The sequence below is a fragment of the Carettochelys insculpta genome, chromosome 1 (genome assembly GCF_033958435.1).
Source record: "Carettochelys insculpta isolate YL-2023 chromosome 1, ASM3395843v1, whole genome shotgun sequence".
Taxonomy (NCBI): domain Eukaryota; kingdom Metazoa; phylum Chordata; order Testudines; family Carettochelyidae; genus Carettochelys; species Carettochelys insculpta.
Genome location: NC_134137.1, coordinates 88,528,810 through 88,556,693, shown reverse-complemented (window position 1 = coordinate 88,556,693; position 27,884 = coordinate 88,528,810). Strand labels below are relative to the sequence as shown.

Sequence of the window (27,884 nt, the reverse complement as noted above, 5' to 3'; positions counted from 1 at the left end):
AATCAGACATAGTACATTCATTATAAAGAATAATGATTATATTGAAATATTGTAATTATCTTTGTTTAGCTGAAGACATTCCAGAATTGCTCAGCTCTTCCAGTCTGTTTTCAATGCTGCTTCCCCTTATAATAGCCTACATAGGACCAGTAGCTGCAGCTATTCCCAAGGTATGTACTTCAGTATTTTGTACAGTTGTTTTAAAATGCTATATGAGAGGAAGCTGTCGTCTGAAAGGCACTTTTGTATTTGCATATTCTTTTGAATCCCTGATTAACCTTTGAACACTTACTGCATTAAAAGCTGCTTCAGAAGTGTTAGGAATTTTCAGCCATGGTAACAAGAATGGCTTATAGGTACTTACTCCACCCTTACCTTTCTCTACTATTGTCTCAGACTATTACTACTTATCTAAAATACCAGTTTACAGCAATGTTTTCTCAGCCAGTCTTTCATATACTCATATAGTGCTGAGAGGAACCTCAAGAAGTCTGTAATTCCAGCCCTTGTGCAGAGACAGAACCAAGTAAGTAAACATAGATCATCACTGACAAGTGTTTGTCCAGCATGTTCTGTAAAACTTCCAGTTAAGGGGATTCCACGACTTCCTTTGGAACCCTATTTCAGAGCTTAACTACACTTATAATTAAAAACGTTTTCCTAATACCTAGCCTAAATCTCCCTTTCTAGAGATTTAAGCCCATTACATCTTGTAATACGTTAAGGTCCCCCCTCAATACTTTTCTCGAACCTATAAACAGGCCCAGTTTTTTTAACCTCATCTTGTACCCAGCCACAGTTCACTAACTCAGCAAATAGATTCTTCTTTTTTGCTATATCTTTGACCTTTTTCCAACTGCTTCTCCTTCTGAAGTCATTGCCGTCTCTCCCTCGTCTTGACCTGTTGATCTTGATTAGCTATTGCTACATCACAACTGCAGGCTCCAGTAGTTCAACAGGGACTCTAAACTGCGGCAGATTCTTGTGCTTGGTACATTGGTATTACACAATGAACTGTTGATAATTACTCTCTGACTACAGTTCACCCAGTTCTGCACACATTTTACGGTAATTTCATCTGGACTGTATGTTCCTAGTTTGCTTATTACAGTGTTTCCCTATTTTACTTGGCCACAGAACCCTTTTAAACTCAAAAGAATTTTGCAGAACTCCATTTCTGGGTTCTGACCCCCTTGGCTCCCAAACCCACCTCTCTATCTCCAGGCTTTACCTGCTTCAGCCTCCCCAATCCACCACCCACCCATCCCCAGGCTTTACCCACCTGAGCCTCCAAATTTGCATCCCCCAGTCCCTAGGCTTAACCCCTCTCAGCACCAAACCTGCCTCCCCATCCCCAGGATTAACCCATCTCAGCCCTAAGCTGACCTCCCTCTCCCCCAACCCCACCCCGGGACTAACCCATCTGTGGCACTGGCTGGAGAACCTACCAGTGGAAGGAATGCTGGCATGGAGGTATTCTGCTGGTTGGAGTGGGGGGCAGTGAGCTGACCTGAGCCATGCCTTCATGAGGGGCATAGTTGCTTGGGTAGTGGGGCAAGTGAGAGGCTCTTTGTGGCTCCCTGCCGCTGCTGAAATAATGAACCTAAATTCAGTTGGTTTAACATCTAGATCCCTCCAGCCACTCTGCTGGCCGTTAAGCCAATTAAATTTAGTTTTATTGTTTCAGCAGCGGCAGGGCTGGGAGCAGCAGAGGAGTCAGCTATTGTACTAGAATTTTCTCGCGAAACCCTTCACAGAATCCTGGCTTCCATGGAACACCATTTGGCCGTGTCTACACGGGCACAAATCTTTGAAATAGCCATATTTCGAAGATTACTAATGAGGCGCTGAATTGAATATTCAGTGCCTCATTAGCATTAGGACGCTTCTGGTTGCGCCGCTTCAAAAGCACTGCTTTCGAAAGCATGCGGTTCGTTGCGGCTACACGGGGCTCCTTTTTGACAGGACCCCGCACCTTTCGAAATCCCCTTATTCCGATTGGGATAAGGGGATTTCAAAAGGTGCGGGGCCCTTTCGAAAAGGAGCCTGTATAGCCACACCGAGCCACGCACTTTCGAAAGTGGTGCTTTCAAAGTGCCGCGGCCGGAAGCGTCTTAATGCTAATGAGGCGCTGAATATTCAGTTCAGCACCTCATTAGTAATCTTCGAAATATGGCTATTTCGAAGATTCGTGCCTGTGTAGATGCAGCCTTTGGGAAACACTGGCTTACTAGAACGTGATGTGGGACTGTTTAAACACCTTACTGAAATTGAGATCGATCATGGCTATTGCTTCTTGCAGTCTACTAGGCCAGTAACGCTGGCAGAGAAAGTCATTAGGGTTAGTTTGACTTGATCTGTTCTTAATAAATTCCTGTTTTTTCTTCAAGTGATCCCTTGTGGGTGCTCCACTTTAGGTTTTATGGTGCCCCTGCACTGCTGATCACAAGAGTTCTCAGGCAGTATCTCATCGCACTGCACATGCACAGTTGAGCGTCTTGCTCTCCGGCTGTTCTGTGGAGTGCATGCACAGTGCAAGCCCCCCTTCGGTTCCTTTTCTACCGTCCCCTGCCTGAGATGGATCTTGGAGCAGCCCTGTGTTCCTGACAGGGAACATAAGAATCCACGCTTTATCTTAGACCTTTACCTCAGAATTTTAATCCTACCACTGTATTACAGCTACTACTACAAGGAAAGAAAAAGCAACGATTACCACAGTGGTGGCTGCTCTGACATTTTTTCCCTACCATCATGCTGGACTCCCACGGCTTTAACAAATGTAATATATACAGATCCTCGATGCCCACATCAGATGGGCAGCGTGGCTGAAATCTACTCTCTGGGAAAAGTCTCTGCTAAGGTTTCTCTGGCACGCTTTTCATCACCATTGCCCAGAGCCCACGTTCCCTGATTCCATCAGGGTTTGGTACCGTGGAGAAACGCAGGTCAGCCTCAAGCAGAATAAAACAATCAAGGCTATACTCTGAAAAAAGTCTCTTCTACCATCAAGGGACAACCCAGAGGACATGAGGGGGCTGCAAAAGCCCCCTTACAGGGCAGTTTTACCACCCCACACCAGGTTCCACACGCACTCAGAAGCAAACAGCTGCCGCAGACTATCAGGTGTCACGCCGCACGGGCAATGGCTGACACGATGGCCTTCCTGAATAATGGGCCATTAGACGTATGCAGAGCAGCCATGTGATCCTGATGCCATATTTTGCACACCACTATGTTTTACAGAAACCTACCACAACTCTAGCAGATGTGGTCCTTCCTTCCTCCACATAAAACTCCAAAACCCACCTCCAGCCAATGGGTACTGCTCTGGAGCACCAAAGGGGCACATCTCCACTACATTCCCCTTTTGGAGGAGGAATGCAAATGAGGGAGATTGAAAATGCAAATGAAGCACTGATATACAAATCTTGTGCTTCATTTGCATAATCCTCATGCAGTTGCATTTCCAGGAGAGGCTGTTCAGAAAAGAAAAACAGCAGTGTAGATGGGTTCCTTCAGAAAAATACCTCATTTTTCGAAAGAACTCTTCTTCCTGAAACAATTCCCCCCCACCCCCCGGCCAAATGAACCCCATCTACAAGGCTGCTTTTGTTTTTCTGGAAGACACTTTTCTGAAAGCAATCTCACGAGATATTTGTAAATCAGCATTTAAATTACATTTTCAATCTCCCTCATTTTCATTCCTCCTTCGAAAGGGGAATACAGTATAGATGTAGCCACAGGGATTGCTCAAAGGAGGAGAAGTTACTCACCCTGTGCAGTAGCAATGGTTCTGCAAGATGTCCCTGTGGGTACTCCACTACCTCTCCTCTCCTCTGCTTGGAGTCTACAGTGACTTCAGGTAGAAAAGGAACAGAAAAAGCTTGCACCGTGTGCACGCTCTACAGAACGGCCAAAGCACAAGACGCGCAGTGCGCATGTGCGGTGCAACAAGATACTGCTCTGAGAAATCTGATCAGTAGTGCCAGGGTGCCACAAGACTTAGAGTGGAGCACCCACAGGGACTCATCTGAAAGAACCATAGTTACTGCACAGGGTGAATAACTTCCCCTTGCTATTCCTTATAGCCTTGCTCTAGGTGCTCACAAATTGATTGTCTAATAATTAGCAAGTTTTCCAGATACTGAAGTTAAGCTGATGGCTCTGTGAGTCTCCTGGGCTACGTCTACACTAGCACACTACATCGAAGTAGTCTATTTGGTTCTTCGAAGTAGCCTATTTTGAAGTTAGGATATCGAAATAGGCTACTTCGACGCGTATCATCTACACATCCTCCAGGGCTGGTACCATTGACATTCAATGTCGAAGTAGCAACGGGGAACATCAAAAGGAGTTGTCCTGGAAGGAAATGTGGAGCGTCCACACACACAAGCGCTTCCCATCGAAATAAGGGGTCAGCAAAGCCCCAAGCCGCTCCCTTAAAGGGCCTCTCCCAGGCACACTTGCCCTGCACAGCACAAGATCCACAGAGCCGACAACTGGTTGCAGACCCTGTGCATGCAGCACGGACCCCCAGCTGCAGCAGCAGCAGCCAGAAGCCCTGGGCTATGGGCAGCTGCATGCGGTGACCATAGAGCCCCGGAGGGGCTGGACAGAGCGTCTCTCAACCCCTCAGCTGATGGCCGCCATGGAGGACTCTGCTATTTCGAAGTAGCAAGACGCAGATCGTCTGCACACACCCTACTTTGACGTTGAACGTCGAAGTAGGGCGCTATTCAGAATCTTCAGATGGGAATAGCGATTTTGACGTGTCACCATCTAACGTCGATTTGAACATCGAAATAGCACATGGCGCGTGTAGACGCGACGCGTGCTATTTCGACGTTGTGCCAGCTACTTCGAAGTAGCCAGCTAGTGTAGACGCACCCCGATTCTCTTTGTTAGCCTCTGTAAAAATAGGTATTTTTGCCTTAATGCGGTCCTCTGTGACCTCGGCTTTCCTCCATAGATCTCAAAGATAGTTGCTAAAGGCTTCAAGATTTCCCCAGCAAGTTATTTAAGTATCCTAGCACATGTAATTTCTTTGTTCCCTAATGCTAAAGTTTTCTCTTCTAACATTCTTTAAGGGGATAGTACCAATTTAAAATCTAATCTGTAGCACCAAGTTAAAAATCGTTTCAGATATTTTAACCTAGTATACTTGACAATTTTTGGTTTGACAAAATATTTTTCTGCTTAATTTTCTTTTTGTCTGTGTTTGCAAGGCGCACAAAACAAGTGGGAAACTGCCTGTACACAAAGTTTCCCCCCCCACACACACACACACACTGGAGGTGGGAAGAAGTAATAACTAATCCTTCAGATATAACAGTTGTAGGTGTTACTTGTAAAACCTTGAAGATTAAAACAATTACACAAGCATGATTTCTAAGTTTACTGTATCTCTTTAATAGAGTATTTGTGCTTTGTCTCCCAATTATACATACTGCCCAGTATATGTAGTGGTAATATAATTTCTCAGTGCTCAAAACATTTGGCTCCCTAACGTGGTGTTTTAATGAAGATGTGTTTAAACTGCCAACAAGGATTCTTTTTCCAGTTCTGTTCTTGTATTTGACTCTTTCAGATATGTAATTAATGCTTTCACACTGAGTCCATTGGGCAAGGAGGTGGGGAGGGGGAAGAGAGAGCATGAGGGGTTTTTAAAGTAAAGCATATCATACGACTGACCTATAATAATGTTAATTTTGAGACTATTCCATACAAATAATGTGGAGAACTGTAGGCTTTTTGACTTCGTCCATCCACATCAGATAACGCTTTATGTTCTACTGTGTCATATGCTGCAGGTTGCTGTTGAAGTCTTTGGTCTAGTACAGCAGTTACTTCCTTCTGTAGCAGTTTTGAATCAGAAGTATGCTCCTCCTTCCTTTAACCCCAATCAGTCTACGGACAGCACCACAGGAAACCCACCTGAACAGGGGCTCTCAGCTGGTACTACGTCTAATCATTATGCTGTCACAGAAAGCGAACACCCATATAAACCAGCTTGTGTTACCCACTATAAGGTAAGGACCGTTCTTTTGTGCACTTTTTAATATGTATCATAGATTGAAAGTATGCCTAGCTTTTTTAAGAACATTTCTAAAACTGTTAGCTGGGTTTATCTCTACGCTGTGAGCGTACAACATTTTCACTGTTGTTTGATGTCATCTATATATGAATTACATTATGCTTGCAGTTCTGAGGCAACTGTTGCAAAGTTGTACAAAATCAAAGCCTTTAACATTCTTGTTTTGTGTACACATTTTTAAAAGATGTTATAATTTAGTTTTCTGGTGTTTTCACTGTTGCAACATACTGCAGAATAATAGAATTCTAGGGCTGGAAGGGACCTCAGGAGGTGATCTAGTCCAGCCCGCTGCCTAAAGCAGGATCAACCCCATGTGAATCATCCCAGCCATGACTATGTCAAGCCAGGACTAAAAAAACCTCTGTGGATGGAGATTCTACCACATTCCAGTCCTTCACCACCCTCCTGGTGAAGTAGTTTTTCTCCATATCCAACCTACACCTCTCCCTCTGTAACCTTAGACCATTGCTCTTTGTTCTGTCATCTGTCACCATTGAGAACAGTCTCTCTCCATCCTCTTTAGAGCCCCCTTTCAGAAATTTGAAGACTGCTATCAACATACTGCAGAATAATAGAATTCTAGGGCTGGAAGGGACCTCAGGAGGTGATCTAGTCCAGCCCGCTGCCTAAAGTAGGATCAACCCCATGTGAATCATCCCAGCCATGACTATGTCAAGCCAGGACTAAAAAACCTCTGTGGATGGAGATTCTACCACATTCCAGTCCTTCACCACCCTCCTGGTGAAGTAGTTTTTCTCCATATCCAACCTACACCTCTCCCTCTGTAACCTTAGACCATTGCTCTTTGTTCTGTCATCTGTCACCATTGAGAACAGTCTCTCTCCATCCTCTTTAGAGCCCCCTTTCAGAAATTTGAAGACTGCTATCAAATTGCCCCTCAGTCTTCTCTTCTGCAAACTAAGCCCCAAATCTCTCAGCCTTTCCTCATAGGTCACGTGCTCCAGACCCCGAATCATTTTTGTTGCCCTCTGCTGAACCCCCTCCAATGCGCCCATATCCTTTCTGTACTGGGGGGCCCAGAACTGGACTCAGTACTCCAGATGAGGCCTCACCAGAGCCAAGGGGGCGGGGGTGTATATCCTTGACATCTGCTGGAAATGCTTCTCCTAATGCACCCCAATGTGCCATTAGCCTTCTTGGCTGCAAGGGGACACAGTTGACTTATATCCAGCCTCTCATCCACTGTAATCCCCAGGTCCTTTTCTGCTGCACTGCTATTTAGCTAGTTGGTCCCCAGCCTGTAACAGTGCTTGGGATTCTTCCGTCCTAAGTGCAGGACTCTGCACTTGTCTTTGTTGAACCTCATCAAATTTCTTTTGGCTCAATCCTCCAATATGTCTGGGTCACTCTGGACCCTATCCCTACCTGCAATGTATCTACGTGACCCCCTAGCTTAGTGTCGTCTGCAAATTTGCTGAGGGTGCAATCCATCCCCTCATCCAGGTCATTAGTAAAGATGTTGAACAGTACTGGCCCTAGATCTGATCCTTGGGACACTCCACTTGAAACTGACTGCCAGCCAGACCCTGAGCCACTAACCACTACCCGTTGGGCCCGTATGTCAAGCCAGTTTTCTGTCCATCTTACAGTACAGTACTGGCTGGGATGACTTACAGTTGATCCTACTTGAAGTAGTAGGTCCCTTCCAGCTTCTATGGATGTTGCCAGGTGAGTGTGTCAGACTGCAGAGGTTCAACCTGTATTGATTGAAATGATTCAGTGAAGAGGAGGACTGCATATATGAGTAAAGCGTTCTTTGATAGAGCTCAGCTGTCACTTGTCTTGAGGTTCTGTGGCTATATGCTCAACATACTAAGGGTCAGATTCAACAGTACCAGAAAGGTAGCTGTTTTAGTCTTTTTTTGCACATAGCAGCCTAAACATGCTGCTGAATCTGTCCTTCAAAGCTAATAAACAGAAAGTTATCTAAGACTGACACAATAAAGTCTCAGAGTACGCGATCTCAGAGTATGCGACCCTGGTCGTACGTGTCTGACCCCGATTCCTATAGTAAACCCTGTACCGCGATTTCCAGTTGTGCTTAACTTGCTCCCCGCTGCTCTGGTGCAACCCCCCTCAGCCATGCATGGCCCCAGCTCAGCCCCCCCAGCTCTGCTCAACACCTGCACATAGCTCCTTTTCACCCCACTCCCCCAACCCCGCCTCTGGCTCTAGCTCACCACCCCTCAGGCGCAGCTCAACATCCCTGGCCCCAGTTCAAACCCCCTGCCAGCTTGCCACACATGCGCAGCTCCAGCTCACCTCACATACCCACACCAGGCTATGGCTTACCACCACTCACGCACAGCTCTAGCTCACCCCTCACCCCAATTTAAACTGCCCGCATGTGGCTCTAGTTGAAGGTGCCCCCCACCCCCACCTTGCACAGGTCCAGTGCAACGCCCCCCACTGGTTCATAACCCATGTGCGCCTCTTGTTCAAGCCGCCTACTGCCCCATGTGACTCCGGTGCAACCCCCCTGCCAGTTCACAACCCTCACATGGCTCTGGTTTAAGCCACCTGCCTCCCCCCAACCCCACGCAGCTCCAGTGCAACCCCCCTGCCAGCTCGCCGCCCATGCACAGTCCTGGTTCCGGTTCACACGCCTCCCCAACCCCTGTGGCCCAGCTCACCACCCATGCACAGCTCCAGCTCACTTCCACCCCTTACCCCCCTGCAGTCCTAACTCACACCAGGCTTATCCCCACCCCACCCCCAACTGCCTCCCATGGCCCCAACCCAGTACCAGGCTTAACCCTCTCCAACTGCTATCCCCAGCCCAGGACTTACCTTTCTGCTGCTTCCCCAGCTGCAAAAATGTGTGTCCTGCCAGAGAAAAAGCTGGACCCCCACTTACGTGAAATCCAGGTTTACGAGACGGCGTGTGGAACAGAACCCTCGTGCACTCTGTGACCTTACTGTCCTGTATATATCTTCAGTTTGGTGGCATTCTCTCTGGGTCACTTCATCAGTGTTATAAATAAAATTGATCATTGGGGGGAAAACATCCTGGACCAAAAAAAAAAAACAAAGTGGAGTTAATACAGTAGGGTCGCAACATTCGCAAGGGTTCAGTGCCTCACGCTGTGTGGTGGAAACAGCAGCGACGTGCAGACAGCTACGGTGCCTCGCACCGCACGGTTGGCTATATTGCATTGTGCCATGCGGTGATAAGAGTGCTGGGGATGACGAGCCACTCACTAATAACTGAATTCATGAATGTTGCGACCTTGCTGTATTGGCATTACCCATCAGTAGTTTGAGGGGGGTGGGAGGGGGAATCCACAAATGTTGAAAATATATCAAAATAGGCATTGCATGCCCAGGGAATTCAGATTTCATGATTAGGATGAAAAGAATCCAAAGAACGTCACATGGAATTTCATAGATAAGGCATTCCCATAAAAATATAGTTTAGATAAGGCAGCACTCATATAAAGTAAAAGTAAGTGTGTGTGCTCAAGAAATTACTCTGAGATTCTAAACATTAAATCATTAATTGTAATTGCATGGCCATGGTATGGAATATTACAGGGTAAAATAGCAATAAATGTCAGAGGAAATAAAATGAGAAGAAACTTATGCTTCATTTTGTTGAGGAGGAGGAAATGGTCAGGGAAATGGTCAGATAAGACAAATCTGTGTACAAAAAATTATTGTCATGTTCTTTGGATTTCTTTTCAAGGATGATAGGAAACTATTCAGGATCACCAGATATTGCAAACGAGTTTTCTGTGGTCTCCAGCAGCCAGTCATTTTGTGCAGTTGTTAGATTTTTAGATGAAAATAGCATGGTTTTTCTTTGAGTACTTCTCTGCATGTGTGTCGTTTGTGGTGTGCGTGTGCTAAAGATTGGAAATTTTTATCCAGTCATGTCTATTTGGCTGTACTTATGCCTTTTGTGCTCTTTTGCGCCTTTACTCTGAAGGACACAAGTGGCGTGGCACAACCAACCAATCTCATTTCCTTTTCAGTACCTTTGGCTGAGATACAGCACTGAGTTAGCTGTGTCCGGTCTCTTGTACTTCTGCCTCGATGCTTGTAATATAGAATAGATTCTTAGATAAACTTTTAGTCCAGGATTTAATTCAGGTAAGTTTTCTTTGTTTTATTCACCCAGTACCAGGAGTCAGCCTCAGAACTTGACAAATTTTTTTTCTCTTTAATTATTGTTCATTGTATGAGGCAGCTCTGCTCCTCAACTGTGGGTGAGTTAGCTGCTTATTTTGCCCTATGGAGGAGCACATTTAAGATGAATGTACTATGTAATGTACAAGGAATGAGCTGCTAATCCAGGATGGCAAGTTTAAAAATATATCTCCTGGGTAAGTCTATGAAACCTGTTTTTAGTCCAGAACGGCAATATCCTTTTAAATTGGGGAAATCTTCAATTAGAATGCTCCTGCCACTTCCTCAGCTTTCAGAATTGTTTATGTCCCTCTGAGATATTTTCGTGAAGCTTCTCCTTCTTCACATTTTGAGGAGGTAATCCCCTGCTCAGCTTCTGAGAGGAGAATAAAAGTGGATCTCCAACTAAAAGCTTTTTTCGAAAGGGGAGAAAAAGAGACAAGTCTCTCTGCTTTTGCTAAGAAGGGCAGTTCAAGGCTGTCATTGTGCCCTGAAAGGCTAACTCTTAAGCCTTTGGGAATGGCTGAATCTTCCAGCATACTCACTGCCTAAGGCCAGGGCCGCCTTGTACTACTAACTAGCACTTATATTTCACTACCAGTAGTTTTGGTACCTACTATATTGGCATTGTTGAATTTGGTACTGATATTTCAACTTTCCTTTTGTCACTGACAAAATTGGTACTGATGTTTTTAAATCAGTTTATTATTATGTCTCTGTTCATTTGAGAATTCCCTTTTTCTTTTTCCATGCTCAATTTGTCTTCATCACCATCTAAAAAGCTCCCACCACAACATAATTCTTCACTACATGCACACCACAAATGATACACATAATGACAGGTACTCAAAGAAAAAAAACGTTATTTTCATCTAAAACTGAATGCATAAAATGACGGCCTTCTGGTGACGAGGAGACTAGTCTGCAGTCTTTGATTTTCCGTATTAGTTTCCAGTCATCCTTGAAAAGAAAGCCAAAGAACAAGGCATGAGAATAATCTAATCTTGCAGTGAAGTTGACCAACACTGTTTGCATGTCTTGGACACTGATGTGAGTTAAAAAAGCTATACAGGCCAGATATATTTCTCTATGCTCTAGGGCTGTTGATACGCAGGAAAGCCGCCTCTTTGGACTACCAACCTTGTACTGTGAGAGCATCCAGATGCTCTTCCCATCTGATCAGCTTCTCCATTTGAGGGAAATCACTCATATAGCATTTTTTGCTTTGTGCATTAGTGGTGGAGCTTCTCCTTCCTCTCCTTCACCTCCAAGGATTTGTTTATAGCCCATATATTTCAGATAGGCATTCCAGGAGGATGTCATGTTACCTTAGGGAAGGGTCCCTGCCTGCTGTAGCTGTCTCCCAGTCTTTAGCCTCTATATAGCTTCTGTTCTGTAACAACAAACAAGGAAGTTCCTGGCATACGCCCTTACACATAGAGGTTATCATGCTGTGACACTGGTGTGTCCAGTATTTGATAATCATTGGCAGATCATCTGAGCAGCCATTTACACTTCATGCAGAAACACAGGTGGTTGATGCTAAATTCTGTGTGTTCAGCATTGGGATGTTCCCTGTGCAGATTTGTTTACAATGAGGGAAAATAAGAATTACACATTTCTGCTCCAGAAGGAGTTAAGAGACTGAGTTTGGAAGTGGACATGTTTCTGATTCCATCAAATGCTGATTTGTCTGCCTATTCTGCAATCGCAGTTACCCCTTGGAATCTGAAGAAAATCAGTTAAGATTCTGCATCAATCATCCCCATAGCTCTGACCTTGCCAAGGGGGTATACGTTTTTAGAGCTTCATGCATACTGGAAGTGGAACACTGATAGGCCCCACGTATTGAAGAACTCCAGTTAATGTAGCAATAAGTGATTTTCCTTTGTTTTTCAATACTTCACCATTTGTAAAGATTAAGGATAAAGTAAAATACTTAAACTAAAATTAATTAGATGTATAAACTGATTTTTGTTTTCCTATTACTTGTTTCAGGTGACTTTCCCAGAATGTGTCAGGTGGATGACAATAGAGTTTGATGCTCAGTGTGGCACAGCTCAATCAGAGGATGTCCTTCGCTTGCTAATACCTGTCAGAATTTTCCAGAACTCAGGATTTGGACAAAAACAAATTCCTGTCCATGAAAATCTTAATTCATGGGTTGAACTAAAGAAATTTTCAGGCACATCTGGATGGCCTGCCATGGTTTTAGTGTTGCCAGGTGAAAAGAGTTAATAAATTGTGTTTTTTAAATAAAATGCGGGTGTTTAAAGTATAATTAACAAAAGATCATGTAAAAATACAGTAATTTACAGAGAAATAAAACTTGACTCATCACAAACCATTGTTATGAGATTGTGAAATTCTCAATGAAAATTTCCATTCATATTGACTTTCTTAGGTAATGAGACTGAATTATTCTGTTTTGTAGTTCAATATAAATCTGAAGAGAAGCCAGGACTCAGATTGGAAATCTGGGCCTATTACAGTGACTGGCTATCATGAAGTAATTCATTATTTATTTTTTTCTTTGCGATACAGATATGCAGATTGCTCAGGTGCTTCTTACGTCAGTAATGTTTAAAAGCTAATTTTCATATTTTTGTGATATAAAAATGGGTGGAAAAAGAGGCATTCCCATAGATCTTTAATTGTTTTGTGTTAGGAAATGAAGCACTCTTTTCACTGGAGACTGCATCAGACTATGTGAAAGATGACAAGGCCTGTTTCTATGGCTTCAAGTGTTTTGCAGTTGGATATGAATTTAGTCCAGGACCTGATGAGGTGAGAATAAGTAAAGCTACTAAGATTACATCAAATAAATTTGATCTTTCTAAAGGCAATTTTTTATGCAGCCCTTTCCTACTCAATTTTTTGTTAACATATTAGGAAAATATTTTAAAATGGTCTTAACATATTTTTGAACTGTAGTTTTGTGGAGCTGCATGTCCATTAACCTACCATACAAGAGTTCTCAAATGTTAACACGTGTAACAGGGTTATGGACATGCAAGACACCATAAGGTTCTGTTAGTAAAAATAATCTATGCATTGCATTAAAAGTAGTCTGTATATCTGTAACTCTGTTCAACATATCTGCCCAAATTCCTTTATGATTAGCTACCTAAAATCTGTACTCTATACTAATATTCACATTGGCCATTGTAGGAAGACTTTTCTGTGCTTTTCCCATTTCTAATCAGTAACATACTGTTCAGAAGATGGTATACAAACCCCTAAAATTTAAAAAAAAGAAAAAGGGGGGGGGCGTAGTAAGATGCTTAATGAAAAGTTTCTTTCAAATGCTAGCTATCTGATGCTATGAAGAATGAAGATTAATATTCTTTATACATTTTCGCTATGTCTGCACTAGCCAAAAACTTTGAAATGGCCATGCAAATGTCCATTTCAAAGTTTACTAATGAAGCGCTGAAATACGTATTCAGCGCCTCATTAGCATGCGGGCGGCCGCAGCACTTCAAAATTGGTGCAGCTCGTCCAGACGGGGCTCCTTTTTGAAAGGACCCCGGCTACTTCGAAGTCCCCTTATTCCTATGAGCAGATAGGAATAGGGGGACTTCAGAGTAGCCGGGGTCCTTTCGAAAAGGAGCCCTGTCTGGATGAGCCGCGCCAATTTTGAAGTGCTGTGGCCACCCGCATGCTAATGAGGCGCTGAATACGTATTTCAGCGCTTCATTAGTAAACTTCGAAATGGACATTTGCATGGCCATTTCAAAGTTTTTGGCTAGTGTAGACATGGCCTTTATCTTAGCTACTGTAATTACAGCTTATTTAAATCTCCGAATGCATAATATTTCTTCAGATGTTCTTAAACATGTTGCCTCAGTAGTACCTAGACATTTGAGTTCTGCAAGTTATTCCTTTATGCAACAAAATATTCTTTGAGGGCCTCTGTGTATTCTTTCTTTTGGCATTTGACATCTCTGGTATCCCTTGAATTGGATTGAAAAGCTGTGTTAGAGTGGAGCACAATTGTTTTTAAATAAAGCTCTCAGAGCGGTAGCCATGGTAGTCTATAGCTTTAAAAAAAAACAGCAGTCCCATAGCACCTTAAATATTAACAAATTTATTGTATAATGAACCTTCATGGGGAAGACCCACTTCTTCAGATCTGAAGAGTCTTGCCCACAAAAGCTCATTACTCAAATTCTTTAAGATGCTATAGGACTGCTTGTTTTTAAATAGGGGTGCTATTGTTATACTCTTAAGGGAATCCACCACACCTCGATTTCTTTGCTACCATAGAAAATGAACAAAAATCCTGTGTGATCTTAAGACGGATTTCTCTTAGCTTAATTTAAGACAGTATTTTAAATATTTTGGTTAGAGACATAAGGGATAGTTTCAGGTAAAAATCCCATTCTTTGACTCAGGACCTTGAGCCCTATGAGAGCTTTAAGAGGGGTACCTCTTGTCTGTTGTACTACAGCCTTACAGGTTGTTTCATTTGGGAGGCATGCTCATGGAATCCCTGAGTTCAGAGATTTTCTCCCAGAGAGAGGATTTTTCAAAGCTTGTGCCTCCCTCGCAGTTTTTTTTTTTTTTTTTTTTTTTTTTTTTTGGAAGTTGGGAGGCTTAATAATTTCATTGACCTATACCATCACATCTGTTGCTTATTTTAATATAAAACCCTTATAGCATTGGATGGTGGGTTTGGTATTCTGGGTACAATCCTGGCCAGTGAGGGGCTATGTCACAGCTGCCCTGAAAACTTGGATGCCTCACGATGCTTTGCTGATATAGCTCCCCTCAGGGCCATTGCAAACAGACATCCAGCAGCTGATCATACTGTGAGTGTCTGTGTATAGCCACAGCGATTCTGACCTCAGCAACCTGTGATCAAATACCAAGCACATTCTGACTTCCAGCAGCCTTTGATTGCTATGCATAGTGACACCAACACAGTCTTCATTCCCAAATTCTCCCCTTCCCCCTTTTCAAATGTATTTCTGCACTGTCCATCCTTCTCCTGGACAGTCAAAATATATTTGTTCATTACCCCTCTAAAGGAGATCAATATACAAGAATATGCTAAATTAAATGGAATTATCCATGTAGTTCACAACACTGGACTGGTTTTAATTCAGAACAAAGCAAGTTTATTTAACTATAAAGAGGGTTTGAGTGAGAATGAGTATAAGGCATTAAAGACAGAAATGACTCAAGAAAGAGTGATAAAATAATTCCTAGGACTAAAATTTAACCTGCTAGACTTGGTTCAAGTTAATCTCAGTAATGTAGTCCCATCAGCTGTGTGGGACCATTCCGTTACTATCATCCCCCTTACTAGATGGCAGTTATCTTTCTGCCCTCATCAGGAAACCAGTTATGCCTTCCCTCCCTTACCATTCATACCTTCAGTCCAATGGAATCTTTGGCAGGATAGGATACAGCAGGAGTCATCCAACTCACAGCAGAAGTGGGTGCTGACTCTCCCACTCCCCATTTGTCAGTTACTTTTCGTAAAAGTCAGGGACAGGTTTCTGTGAATTTTTGTTTGTCAATGACCTGTATATGACTTTTACTAAAATTAACCTTGGTTGTTAGTTTCCTTCTTGCCTGCTCCTTTGTGTCCTTTTGTTCTGTAACTCACTCAGCTATCCATAGCTCTGAAGGGCCATGCCTTTTTCTCCTGGGAACTCTTATGCCAGGGCTTCTGGAGCATTGCACAGATTTGCAGGGCTGTCCATCTACCACATGGCCAGTGCACAATGAGGGTTGAGTGTGTGGGAGGGAGATCTGGCTGTATAGGGTGCAGTGTATTCCTCTCCTGTTTTTTAATCCTCTCGTAGAGCAATAGTCATATACCCGTGATCGCATTGAGTAGAAACTTACTCAGCAAGCAATCCGTTAACATTTAGAGAGAGTGGTGCTGTTCAGTGTAAGTAAGGGTATCAAAAAGTAATTACTTTTTATGGAGTATTTGCATAAAACCACAGTTTGTTTATTTTTGCAAATAAACTCAGTGTTTTGTTGCTCATGGTGCAAAAGACAGACCTACCGTTTAGTCAATATGTCTCTGTACCAGCATTGAGAAAATCTACAAGGCAGAAGAGTAGCTTTGCCCTCAAGACATAAATACAAATTATTTAACAGCAAGACCAGTACATTGGCAGACAGAAAATGTGGTTTTGCAAAGGTGATGTAGCAGTCTGGTGGTCAGTACACGTGTACTCAGCATTCCAACTCTTTAAAGTGAATGTTACAGGCTTAAGAAAACAGTTTTCTTCTAGTAAGAATGATTCTGTTGAGTGTAAAAGCCTGGCAACCACCTACATTTAATAAATCCTGTTAACCGAAGAAGTTGTTTTCAACCTTTTTTCTCCTGTGGTCACACTTACAGCCCCGTGACAACAAAAAAGGGTCGAACCCTCCTTCCTTATAGCTGTAAAACAAGTAAGTGATAGTGACTCCCTGAAATCTGTTTGCGACAGTAAGGGTCTGCCCTTCAACTAGAGCATATTTTTGTGTGTGTGCGCGCACGCGCAATAGAGAGCAACAGTCTTCAATAGTCTGCCATCATACTACTAAAACTGTACCTTTTGCTTTAAATTTTCTCTCTCTTTTGAAGGGTATTATTCAGCTGGAGAAAGAGTTGGCCAATCTAGGAGGCATATGTGCAGCTGCTTTGATGAAAAAAGATTTGGCACTTCCTATTGGTAAGGCTCTCTTAAGGACCATAATATTTTACTTGTTAATTGACTTATATTTTGTGACTTACTAATATTCTGTGAGTTTCAAGATTGCTTCTACTTGAACACTGATTTATTTTTAGTTTAAAAGAGAAAAAAATCATCAGTACAGATAAATACTGTTTTTGCTTCCTGCTCTACTCATTACTAATGCATGGGAAGGTGGGGAAGGTAGTATTTAAATCTGAACCAGCTCGACTTGTATACAGATGAACTATGTTCTCCAGTTTCTTAAAGGTACTTCACAAATGTGCAGATTTCTCCGTATCAGTTATTTCTCTTATCAGTGTTCTTTCTGAACACAGGCCACATATTCAAGGAGGAAAAGCAACTGTTGTGCTGACTCAAAATGCTTTAATGCACTAAACTGTTAAAAGTTAATTAGTCATGAATATCTGTAAACATTGGCGCTTAAAATAATTCTTCTCAAAATTAAAATGTGTGTGTTTGTGTGTATATATTACTTACTGTATAAGCAGACACAGTGCATACAATTTTTCAGTAATACAAACACACTTTAAAATGTATCATAAGTGACAAATGAGATTCAGCAAAAGTAACTGGACCAGACTATGGTGGTTACTGAAGTAGAAATTGAAAGAGAGAGATCCCAATTCTGACCTCTCACCAGTTTTTAGCTTGTGGTCCACTATAACCCCTAGATCCCTTTCTTCAATACTGCTTCCTAGACAGTCTCTTCCTATTCTGTATGTGTAAAACTGATTATTCCTTCCTAACTGGAGTACTTTGTATTCGTCCTTATTAAACTTCATCCTATTTACTTCATGCTGTTTCTCCAGTTTGTCCAGATCATTTTGAATTGAGCCTCTGTCCTCCAAAGCACTTGTGACCCCTCCCAGTTTGATATCATCTGCAAACTACAGAAGCACACTGTCTATGCCAATATTTAAATAATTGATAAAGATATTAAACTGAATTGGTCCCCAAGCAGACTCCTTCAGCACCCCATTTGTGATGCCTTTCCAGATGGTTACTACTCTCTGAGAACAGTTATCCAGCCAGTTGTGCACCCACCTTATAGCATCCCCATCTAAATTGTATTTGCCTAGTTTATTGATAAGATAATGTGAGACTATATCTATTGCCTTACTAAGTTTAGGTATACCATGTCCACTGCTTATCCCTCATCCACAAGACTTGTTACCCTCTCAAAAACAAAGACTCGCTTTGTCTCATGCATCCAACAAAGTAGGTATTTGCCCACGAAGGATTAAGCGCCAAAAGATCTGTTAGTCTATAAGGTACCACACAACTTCTTATTCTTTTTGAAGAGACAGACTAACTCTGCCACCCCTCTAATACTTATCCTATCAAAGAAAGCTATCAGATTGGTTTGCCATGATGTGTTCTTTACACATCCATGCTGGCTGTTACCTGTCACCTTATTTTCTTACAGATGTTTGCAGATGAATTCCTTAATTACGTTCTTCATTATTTTTCCTGGTGCTGACTGGTCTGTTCCTGGATTGCTCTTGTTCCCCCTTTTATAGATGGGCATTATATTTGCCCTTTTCCAGTCTTCTAGAATCTCTCCTGACTTCCATGACTTTTCAAAGATGACAGCTAAAGGCTCAGATTCCTCCTCTATCAACTCCTTGAGTATTCTAGGATGCATTTCTGCAGGCATCTAACTTTTCTAAGGCTGTGTCTACACTACGAGATAAATTTGAATTTAAGGCAGTTACCTTGATATTGCCAAGTGACTGTCTTCACTTTGAATACCATTAGCTCAATTTTTGGGAACACTAATATCAAGATTCCAATATTGCTGTTACCTGACAGGTATAGCGTCCAGCTCGAATTCAGAAGTTTGATTAAAGGCCACTGTGGAAGTGCCATGTCTTAAAATCAAATTTATTAGCCTCCAGAAGTGTCCCATATGTAACCCACAATGCCCCTTAGTGCTTCACTCTGGCTGCTGCTCTCCAGGGCTACGTCTACACGTGAAGCCTACATCGAAATAGCTTATTTCGATGTTGCGACATCGAAATAGGCTATTTCGATGAATAGTGTCTACACGTCCTCCGGGGCCGGCAACGTCGATGTTCAACTTCGACGTTGCTCAGCCCAACGTCGAAATAGGTGCAGCGAGGGAACGTCTACATGTCAAAGTAGCACACATCGAAATAGGGATGCCAGGCACAGCTGCAGACAGGGTCAACGGGCGGACTAGTGCTTCCAGGGCAACAGCTAGGCGCTCCCTTAAAGGGCCCCTCCCACATACACTCAGCCTGCACAGCACGCGGTCTGAGGAGCCATAGGCACACAGACCCCGGGCGCCGCAGTCATGGACCCCCAGCAGCAGCAGCAGCAGCTAGAGGTCCACCCAGCCCTCCCGGCAGGAGCAGGGCTTGCCCTGGCCCATGCCATGTGGGAGGCAGCTGAGTACCTCCTTGCCCCAGGGGAGGAGATGCCCCCAGGGCAGCAAGGCTCAACCCCTACCCCTGCAGCACCCCGCTCCACCCCCTGCCTCACACGCCAGCGGCTGTGGAGCTACCCCACCAGCACCGACTGGTGGGAGCGGCTGGTGCTTGGGGAGTGGGACGACGACCGCTGGCTCAGGAACTTCTGGATGAGCCGGCAGACATTCCTGGAGCTGTGCCAGTGGCTCACCCCCGCACTCAGGCACCGGGACACTGCCATGCGGCGTGCCCTCCCTGTGGAGAAACGGGTCGGCATCGCTGTCTGGAAGCTGGCCACTCCGGACAGCTACCGATCCGTGGGGCAGCAGTTTGGTGTCGGAAAGGCCACCGTCGGGGCTGTCTTCATGGAGGTAAGAGAACCCACAGGGGGAGGCCAGGGCAGGGCAGGGGGGCCAGGGCAGGGCAGGGCAGGCCAGGGCAGGGCAGGGCAGGGCCACGCACACCCTGCTCACCCCTCATAGGGGCTGTCCCATGTGCTTTCTCTGCAGGTCGTGCGTGCCATCAACGCCATGCTCCTGCACAGGCTCGTGAGGCTGGGGGACCCACATGCCACTGTCGCCACCTTTGCCACCCTGGGCTTCCCCAACTGCTTTGGGGCTCTGGATGGGACTCACATCCCCATCCGCGCCCCGCATCACAGTGGAGGACGATACCTCAATCGGAAGGGCTACCATTCTGTGGTCCTGGAGGCCTTGGTGGACAGCCGGGGACGTTTCCAGGACATTTCTGATGTCTGATTTGAGAATTCTACGTAAAAGAATAAATGCACACAAATCAGACATCAGAAATAGCAATATACAAAAACCCATAGGAGAGCACTTCAATCTCCCAGGACACACAGTAGCAGATTTAAAAGTAGCTATCCTGCAGCAAAGAAATTTCAAGAACAGACTCCAAAGAGAAATTGCTGAGCTACAATTCATCTGCAAATTCAATACCCTCAGCTCAGGCTTAAACAAAGACTGTGAATGGCTGGCTAAATACAAAAGCAGCTTCCCCTCTCTTGGAGTTCACACCTCCAGATCTACTGATGACAATACAACTCAGCCTGCCTGACTGAGCTAACCTCGTTATCCCCAGCCTTGCTCTGGCCTATTTATACCTGGCCTTGCAGATTTCCAGGACCAGCATCTGAAGAAGTGAGTTAACTCACGAAAGCTCATGCTCTAAACTTTTCTGTTAGTCTATAAGGTGCCACAGGACCCTTCATTGCTGCTACAAATCCAGACTAACACGGCTACCCCTCTGATATGTGTTAGTTGTAATTCTCTTTTGGTATCCAACTTATCAACCCAACCCCTATTGCTAGATAGGTGCCGTGGACCTTGTTTATCCAGGCAACGTCTGAGCTGGCATCTCTTATCAGTTAGTTGTACTGGCATCAGATTTCATTTGTATGTTGTTTCATGATCTGAGCATCATTCATCTGACAAATCCTCCTCCTTTATTCAGGCTTGGGACTGGTATGGACCCCTTAGCGGCTTCCTAGCAGAGTTTCGCATCTTTAGTTTTTTCTTTATTCGGTCACTTTCTATTAAGATAGCAACTCTAGTTCCAAGCTGGAATGGAAGGGGATGTCTAGTGTATAGGGCCCTGGAATGGGGCTCAGTAGACCTAAAGTACATTTCTTTGCCAGTCACAGATGTCCTGTGTGACTTTGAGCAAGTAATTCAATCTACTTTGTCTCAGTTTCCCATCCCCCATTGACCATATTATCCCTGCTTCATCAGAAGATCTGTGAAAATAAAATCCATTGATGACTGTAAGACACTGTGGTAATAAAAGATAGCAGAAACTGGGGAAATAGGTTTTAATTCCATTTAGCTATAAAATTTGTGTGTCATCCTTTGCAATAAGGTTATCCTTTTTAATCATTTTGCTCAGCCCGACAGTGTGCAAATGTTTCAATGAACAGTTACTTCAGTATTTTATGAACAGTGTAAACAGGCAGTGTCATATTTGTCAATACACAGACAAAATTACACTAATCCACCAAACATTAAACTGTATGTACATTTATCTGAATGTTTTTAACGTGTATATATTTGTTGATTTGTACAACAGCTAATGAATTTGAAGAAGATCTTGAAATTCTTGAAGAGGCTGCATTGCAGGTATAGCATTGTTTTTAACATCTCAGAGTATTTCAGACTAACTTTCATTATCACTTTCTTTTTTCTGATGGCAAGAAAAAGAGCCTCTATGGAAGATCTTGGCAGTATCAAGGAAGTTACCTCATTATTCATAAACACATTAAAGCTGTTTTTGAAACCTTCAGAGAGAAAGCTCTTAAATCAAGTTAGTGGGTCATAGTATTTCATTATTTACTGGTATTAATATCATACAGTGGTGACTAGGACCTCCAGCTACTATTTTCAAAATGTGAAAAGCAATTTTGCATGTTTCCGTTGTTGTGTCCAACTTAACATCCCAGAGAGGTCTGGTTTTTCAGAAGAATATGCTGAGTGCCACGTGTCTGAAAAATATGCCCCATCAGGTTGTCTCATTGAGCACCCAAGAGCACTAGTAATTTTGGAAAAAAATTGCTCCGTGGAGTGACATTTTGGATACAATGCCTCTTGGTGGAGGAACAGTGGGAAGGCATACATCTCATCATACTTTGGTAGTTCTTAATAGCTGATTTGGCAATCATTAGATCTATTATCCGTGCTTTATGTTGGGTATGTGTTCACTGCAACTGAGCGCCCATGACTAGCTCATGTCAGTTGACTTGAGCTTGCAGGGCTTAGAAAATGAGGATTTTAACTGCATTGTAGATGTTCAGGCTTGGGCTGAGGTCTGGGCAGTGGGAGCCTCCCCACTTATCAGGTTTTAGAGCCTGGTCTCTAGCCTGAATAGCTACATCTCAAATAAACATGCCTATAGCCCAAAACCTGAGAGTCCAAGTTGATTTATGTGGAAGTCCCTGCCGCTTCTAAATTGACCGGGGAGGGGAGCTATAGCTCAGTGATTTGAGCGTTGGCCTGCGAAAGCCAGGGTTGTGGGTTCAGTCCTTGAGGTGGCCATTTAGGGACCTGGGGCAAATAGATGTTAAAAAAGATCTGTTAGGGATGGTGCTTGGTCCTGCCAAGATGGCAGGGGACTAGACTTGATGACCTCCCAAGATCCCTTCCAGCTCTATGAGATGTGACAGTGGAGAAGTAGCTAGTTCTATAGTTTAATGCCATTTAGCCATCCTTGAGCCACCAACATGATAAATGGGAGTGCATCTGCTAGAGGAGAAGAAAGTGTTGGGGAGTAGGAGCAGTAACCATGTTCTCATGCAAGCTGGGGTTTAGAACCAGGAGGTCAGGAAGCAAGAGTCAGATACCAAGAATAGTTGAATCAGGAAACCAGGAGATCAGTGTGTTGACTGGGGGATGGGAATTTAGTGAGGATTATTGTTTTGGGTAATGGCTCACCAGTCTGACCTGAGAGTGTCTAGGTTCGCATCCACTCTGGACACAGCAGTAAGAAGCTACACTAACATTTATCTGGAGGAGGGTCACAGGACCTGCAGGAATCATATATACTCTACAAATGATATAATAATAGCACAGAATTTATTACACTTCATAATGGAGTTTACAATCAAATATTTAGAATGGTTGTATTCAGGTTACTTTGCTTTGATTGGTTACATAAAATCAGTGTACACGTACAAATATAAGTAGGCTAATACCATAGTCACCCTCCCTCCTATTGGACTTGAGGAGTTGAAGGATCAGCCTTACTCCAAAGGTGATGAGCTGTGAGTTATGTTACATGAGAGGAAAACTTTTAAAACTACTACTACTAGTAAAATAAAATGAACTGAAAACTAAGAAAGGAAAAAAAGCAAGAGAGGAGAAAGGTGTAGAACCCCTTGCTAGTGAGGTGTTATTGGGTTGTCCTACATCATGTTAGCCCAACCTTTTAAAGCCAAAACTGGATTTCTGCACCCTAAGATTTTGAGGGTACGCCCACTTGACTGAGAGTGGCACTACAACCCCCTTTTAAATCTCCGTAACCTATTACATTCATTGCAGTTTCATTAACAACCTCCAAAAATGGGCATTAAGGACAAGATATCACCTAATAGCCTTGGTAACCTTGGCATTCACTTTGCAATAAACTGGATGGTTGATTGGATGGGGCCATAACATCTTGGTATTACAAAGATACAAAAATGCTGTTAACTAGCTAAACTAAAGTATTGGACATCAGCTGCACTCCTCTTTATATCTGCCTGGAACTATCCAAATGCCCACACCTATCCTCAAGCTAATGTTTTAGCGTATGACCCCTGTAGGCCTCTTGCATTACTTCTAAAATGGGATAACAGTGAAAGGTGAAGGAAATAGCAAGTAATAGTAAATACAGGTTTAGATTACAAGAATAAAATATCCTTATAGGGTACAAGTTTCAGGAGTCAGGGGCAAGTAGCTCTGAGTGAGCATTCCAGAGCAAGGTAGACCCCAGTTCTGGGGATGACTACTTCCTCCTTCCAATTTAAGTAGGGTGAGCAGACGACTCAGGAGATCCAGTGTTTCACCAGTTGGGCCCAGGGTTGGAACCTTCTATCTGAGCTGGGATTTTAGGTGTTCCAGTACTTGCTGATGCCTGTGCGTGGATATGTAGAGCATGATGGCCCCCCAGCATTATGACTGAAAAAAATATGCTGCAGCCAAGGTACACAGTCCTTTATTGTGTGGGCCTTGTGTGCACAACATGTGCTAATTAAAGACAGACAGAGAGAGAGCCTGCATTACCACAGTGCTGATGAATAGTATGCAACACTACTATGTCACTCCACTGCTCTTTCACACCTTTCTCACTGAGGGTATGTCTGTACTAGGAAAATAGGTCAAATTGGTTAAGGTTGGTTTTGTAGCACAAGATTTTGTAAAGTCAAGGGTGCGTGTCTGTGCTAGCACATACAATCAATGGAGTGAATGCCCATTGAGTGGGCTGCTTCAACTTTGTCAGCAATGCACTGTGGGTACTATCCCACAGTTCTTGCAGCTCCCTTGCATTCTGGCTTATATGCTCCGTGTCTGATGGGACAAAAAAAGTGCTGCAGGTGGTTCTCAGTGTGTCATCAGCCTCCCGTAGTGCACTGCTCTCTTCACCTGTCCTTGGAAAGCAACAGCAAAAAGTGTTTTCATGCCCTTTTTTCATACCCACAAAAATGCCATTGCAAGGTTAGCATGGACCTCATCCAGCTTCAAACAGTTGTGGTAAGTATTATGAGCATCTCACGCATTGTGCTACGATATATGCTGAGCCTAAGTAGCCTCCAGAGTGGTGATGATTCTTGGGAGGACACAGACATAGACAAATGTGAAACACTGGGAAAGAGGAACAGGGAGATACTGGCTGCCCTCAATATTTTGTACACTTTGGAGCGCATGTTGTCATGCTATGACACAAGCTCAGACTGGCAGGTCAACATTATTCTGCAGGTATGGGACAATCAGCAGGGTCTACAAAACTTTTTCATGTAAAGCCACTTTCATGGAACTTTGCAAATTGCTCTCCCCCTCCCTAAAGTTGTGCAGTACTAAAATGAGACCTGCTCTGACAGTTCAGAAGCAAGTGGCAAGAGGTCTGTGGAAGCTTGCAACCCCGGACAGTTACTGGTCAGTGGGCAATCAATTCGGAGAGGGCAAATCTCCCGTGGGTGGTGCTTGATCCAGATAGCCAAGGCAATCAGTACCCCTCTGCTATGAAAAACAGCAGCTGGGAAATGTGCAGGACATATTGGATGGTTTTGCCATATTGGGATTCCCGAAATGTGGTGGGGCAATATCTTGATGCCAGAGCACCTTGTGTACATAAACTGCTTGATGGTGTTGGTGGATCACAAAGGTCATTTCACTGACATTGATGTGGGATGGTGGGAAAGATGCATGACGTGCATCTTCAGAAAAGCTGCAGAATGGAGCTTTCTTCTGAGACCAGAAGATTGCCACTGAAGATGTGAAAATGCATGCCAGTAGTGACCCAGAGAGATCCAGCTTGCCTCCTGCTCTCTTGGCTTATGAAGCCATACACAGGCAGTCTGGACCGCAGTAAAGAACAGTTCAATGTACAGGCTGAGCAATTGCAGAATGGTGGTAGAAGTTGCATTTGCCTGTTTAAAATCCTGCTCCAGGAGCTTCCTGATTCAGTTAGAATTCAGCAAAAGCAACATTCCCCTCGTGGTGGTAGTCTGCTGTGCGCTCCACAACTTAAGCAATAGTAAATGGGGGCAGGAGGGATTTTGTGCCTGGCTGGAGGGCCAAGGCAGATCACCTGGCCATTAATTATGAGTAGCCAGACACCAGAGCAGTAAGGAGAGCACAGTGAGGGGCACTGCTAATCAGGGAGTGTTTGAAGAACATCTTCATGAATGACCAGGCAGGAGCATGACAGCCATATCTGTTGCTGTTAAGGAGGTATGCCTGTATGCCTGTAATCCTGTAACCCACTGCCCCCATGCAACACGAGCAATAAAGGTACTGTTTTAGTGAGCATAATTTTTATTTAGGGGACAGTAAAAGAATTGATGGCAAGGGCTTCAGAGGTGGGTAAGCAAAAGTATGCATCTCCTCCTTCCATTTTATTATGCCCTGTCCATGCAAGCAGCTTGCATGTACTCTAAGAGCATATTTTCCTGCATTCATTTTCTTCTTTGCATCTGTGCCAGTCTAACAGCTGCGTGGGGGGAGCACTGGTCAAAGAGCCCCCTAGGCACATTGCAACAAAACATAAGCCTGGATATTAAGAAGATTCATTTACTGTAGATGAGGTAAGTTTTACAATACACAAAGGAATTTCATGAGAGTCTCTGTGGAAAACAATAAGGATGCCTTATGTACAAGGACAAATTTTGTCTTTTAAGAGTCCTCTGTGCGGCAGGTACTACACAGAGCTCTTAAGAGACCTGCTTGAGTCGGTTCGCTTCCAGGCATGGTAAGGCACAGACTGGGACGTGCTTTCAAGCTTGTGATTGCAAAATCTGTTTCTGCGGCTGTGCACGCTGCAGCCAGGGGTGGGGGCCGGTCACCACATGCTTCCCGTCCTTATTTTGGTGGGGTATTGAGAGTTTGGGAAAATGAGGAGGAGGTAGGCATGGCAGTGTAGCTGGTATTTTCTTTCTCTGGGCTGTGTTTCTGGCTTTCATGGTTACTGTGTGCTTCCCCCCCACCCCACATCCTTGTTGAAACTTGTTGAAAGTTTCCCTTCCCCCAGGAGAACGGGGGGGAGAGGGTGGATGAAGAGGGCAAGGCATCGAAAGTGGTCACGTTGGGGCACCATGGGACACCTCCAGTAGCCAAGAATGTTGAATTTCACAGTGTTCCATCTGCACTACCCTTAAGTCAACCATGCAAGTTCAATTTTGGAGTTACTGCTCATGAAAAGCAGGAGTATGGAATATGATCTTAGGTCCATTAAAGTGGATGGAAGAGACTCTGTACTGTGGACGGACAGCTGACTTAGGTCAATTTTCTAATCCAAGTTCAACCTAGCCTCCTAGTGTAGAGCAGGCCTTAGTCACTTGCACAAAGGGGAGCAAAGTTGAATTGGGTGTTATTGCCACTCTTCAGACTCTCATCTTTCTCCTCTCATCCCTCTTTATCTCTCTTTCCCCCCCCCCCCGCCCCCCCACCATGTCAGAGGTATGAAAAGAGCCATTAAATGGCAAGGAATTCAGATGGGAGTAGGTAAGCCAGCTTCTCTCACCCCCCTATTCTTTTATGTTGTACCCATCAAATATATATATGTGTGTGTATAATATTCTTTAAGATGGCTTCTTCTCCATTGGCTGTCTTCACCCGCTTGCTTAATTTGTTTTGGGGCATTTTCCGTGGGCAAGTAGCAGGAGAGCTACTTACAATATTCTCTAGAAGTGAAGAGGGCTATTCTACCAGGAGAATCAAGTCTACCCCTTTTTTCTTCCAGCATGTCTCCCATCGCCTCCGAAGTGGGTTTGTCTTTTGTGAGATGACACAGACTATCGAGATTTCCCTTTCAGATCAGATGATATCAGAGGGCTGTACCCAGTGCTTAGAACAGGAGTCAAGTCTAGTGGTTACAGCAGCAATCAATAGCAAGGAATTGGAGCCCAGGATCAGATCTCAGAGGTCAGGTGCTGAGTCAAGTGTTATAGCTGGAGCTGGGAACCCGGGCCCAGGGTCAGAACCACGTTACTTGGTGTGAGAGTAGGCAGGAACAGGGCTGGGTCCAATTCCAGTTTGGGAATAAGTAGGTGTAGGAACTGTCCCAGCCATAGGTAAATGCTATGAGCAATCTTTGAACTGCTGTTGTTTAAGAGTTTGTCAGGCTTCTGACTCAATCAACCAGTAAAGTGTTGTAGGGAGTTGAGCAGCTCTTCTGCAGGCCAGCTATATTAGGTGAGGTGCCTAATGGCTGACTCTGCTGCAAGGCTTGGATCCACACTGGTAGTGCTGCAGACCATGACTTTGAGGGGGAGCAGGCCACTCTTCATTTCTGCAA

The 27,884-nt window shown here is 43.9% G+C and overlaps 1 protein-coding gene across 7 annotated transcripts in view; it reads left to right on the top strand.

Moving 5' to 3' along the window:
- MYCBP2 (MYC binding protein 2) overlaps positions 1-27,884 on the top strand; it is a 354,939-nt gene that overhangs the window by 197,006 nt on the left and 130,049 nt on the right. For all 7 annotated transcript variants that reach the window (XM_074989094.1, XM_074989085.1, XM_074989075.1 and 4 more), the window contains exons 38-43: positions 70-170; positions 5,811-6,029; positions 12,242-12,467; positions 12,912-13,030; positions 16,839-16,926; positions 21,468-21,517. In XM_074989094.1, coding sequence (XP_074845195.1) covers positions 70-170; positions 5,811-6,029; positions 12,242-12,467; positions 12,912-13,030; positions 16,839-16,926; positions 21,468-21,517 — 803 coding nt within the window. The remainder of the gene's footprint in view (positions 1-69; positions 171-5,810; positions 6,030-12,241; positions 12,468-12,911; positions 13,031-16,838; positions 16,927-21,467; positions 21,518-27,884) is intronic.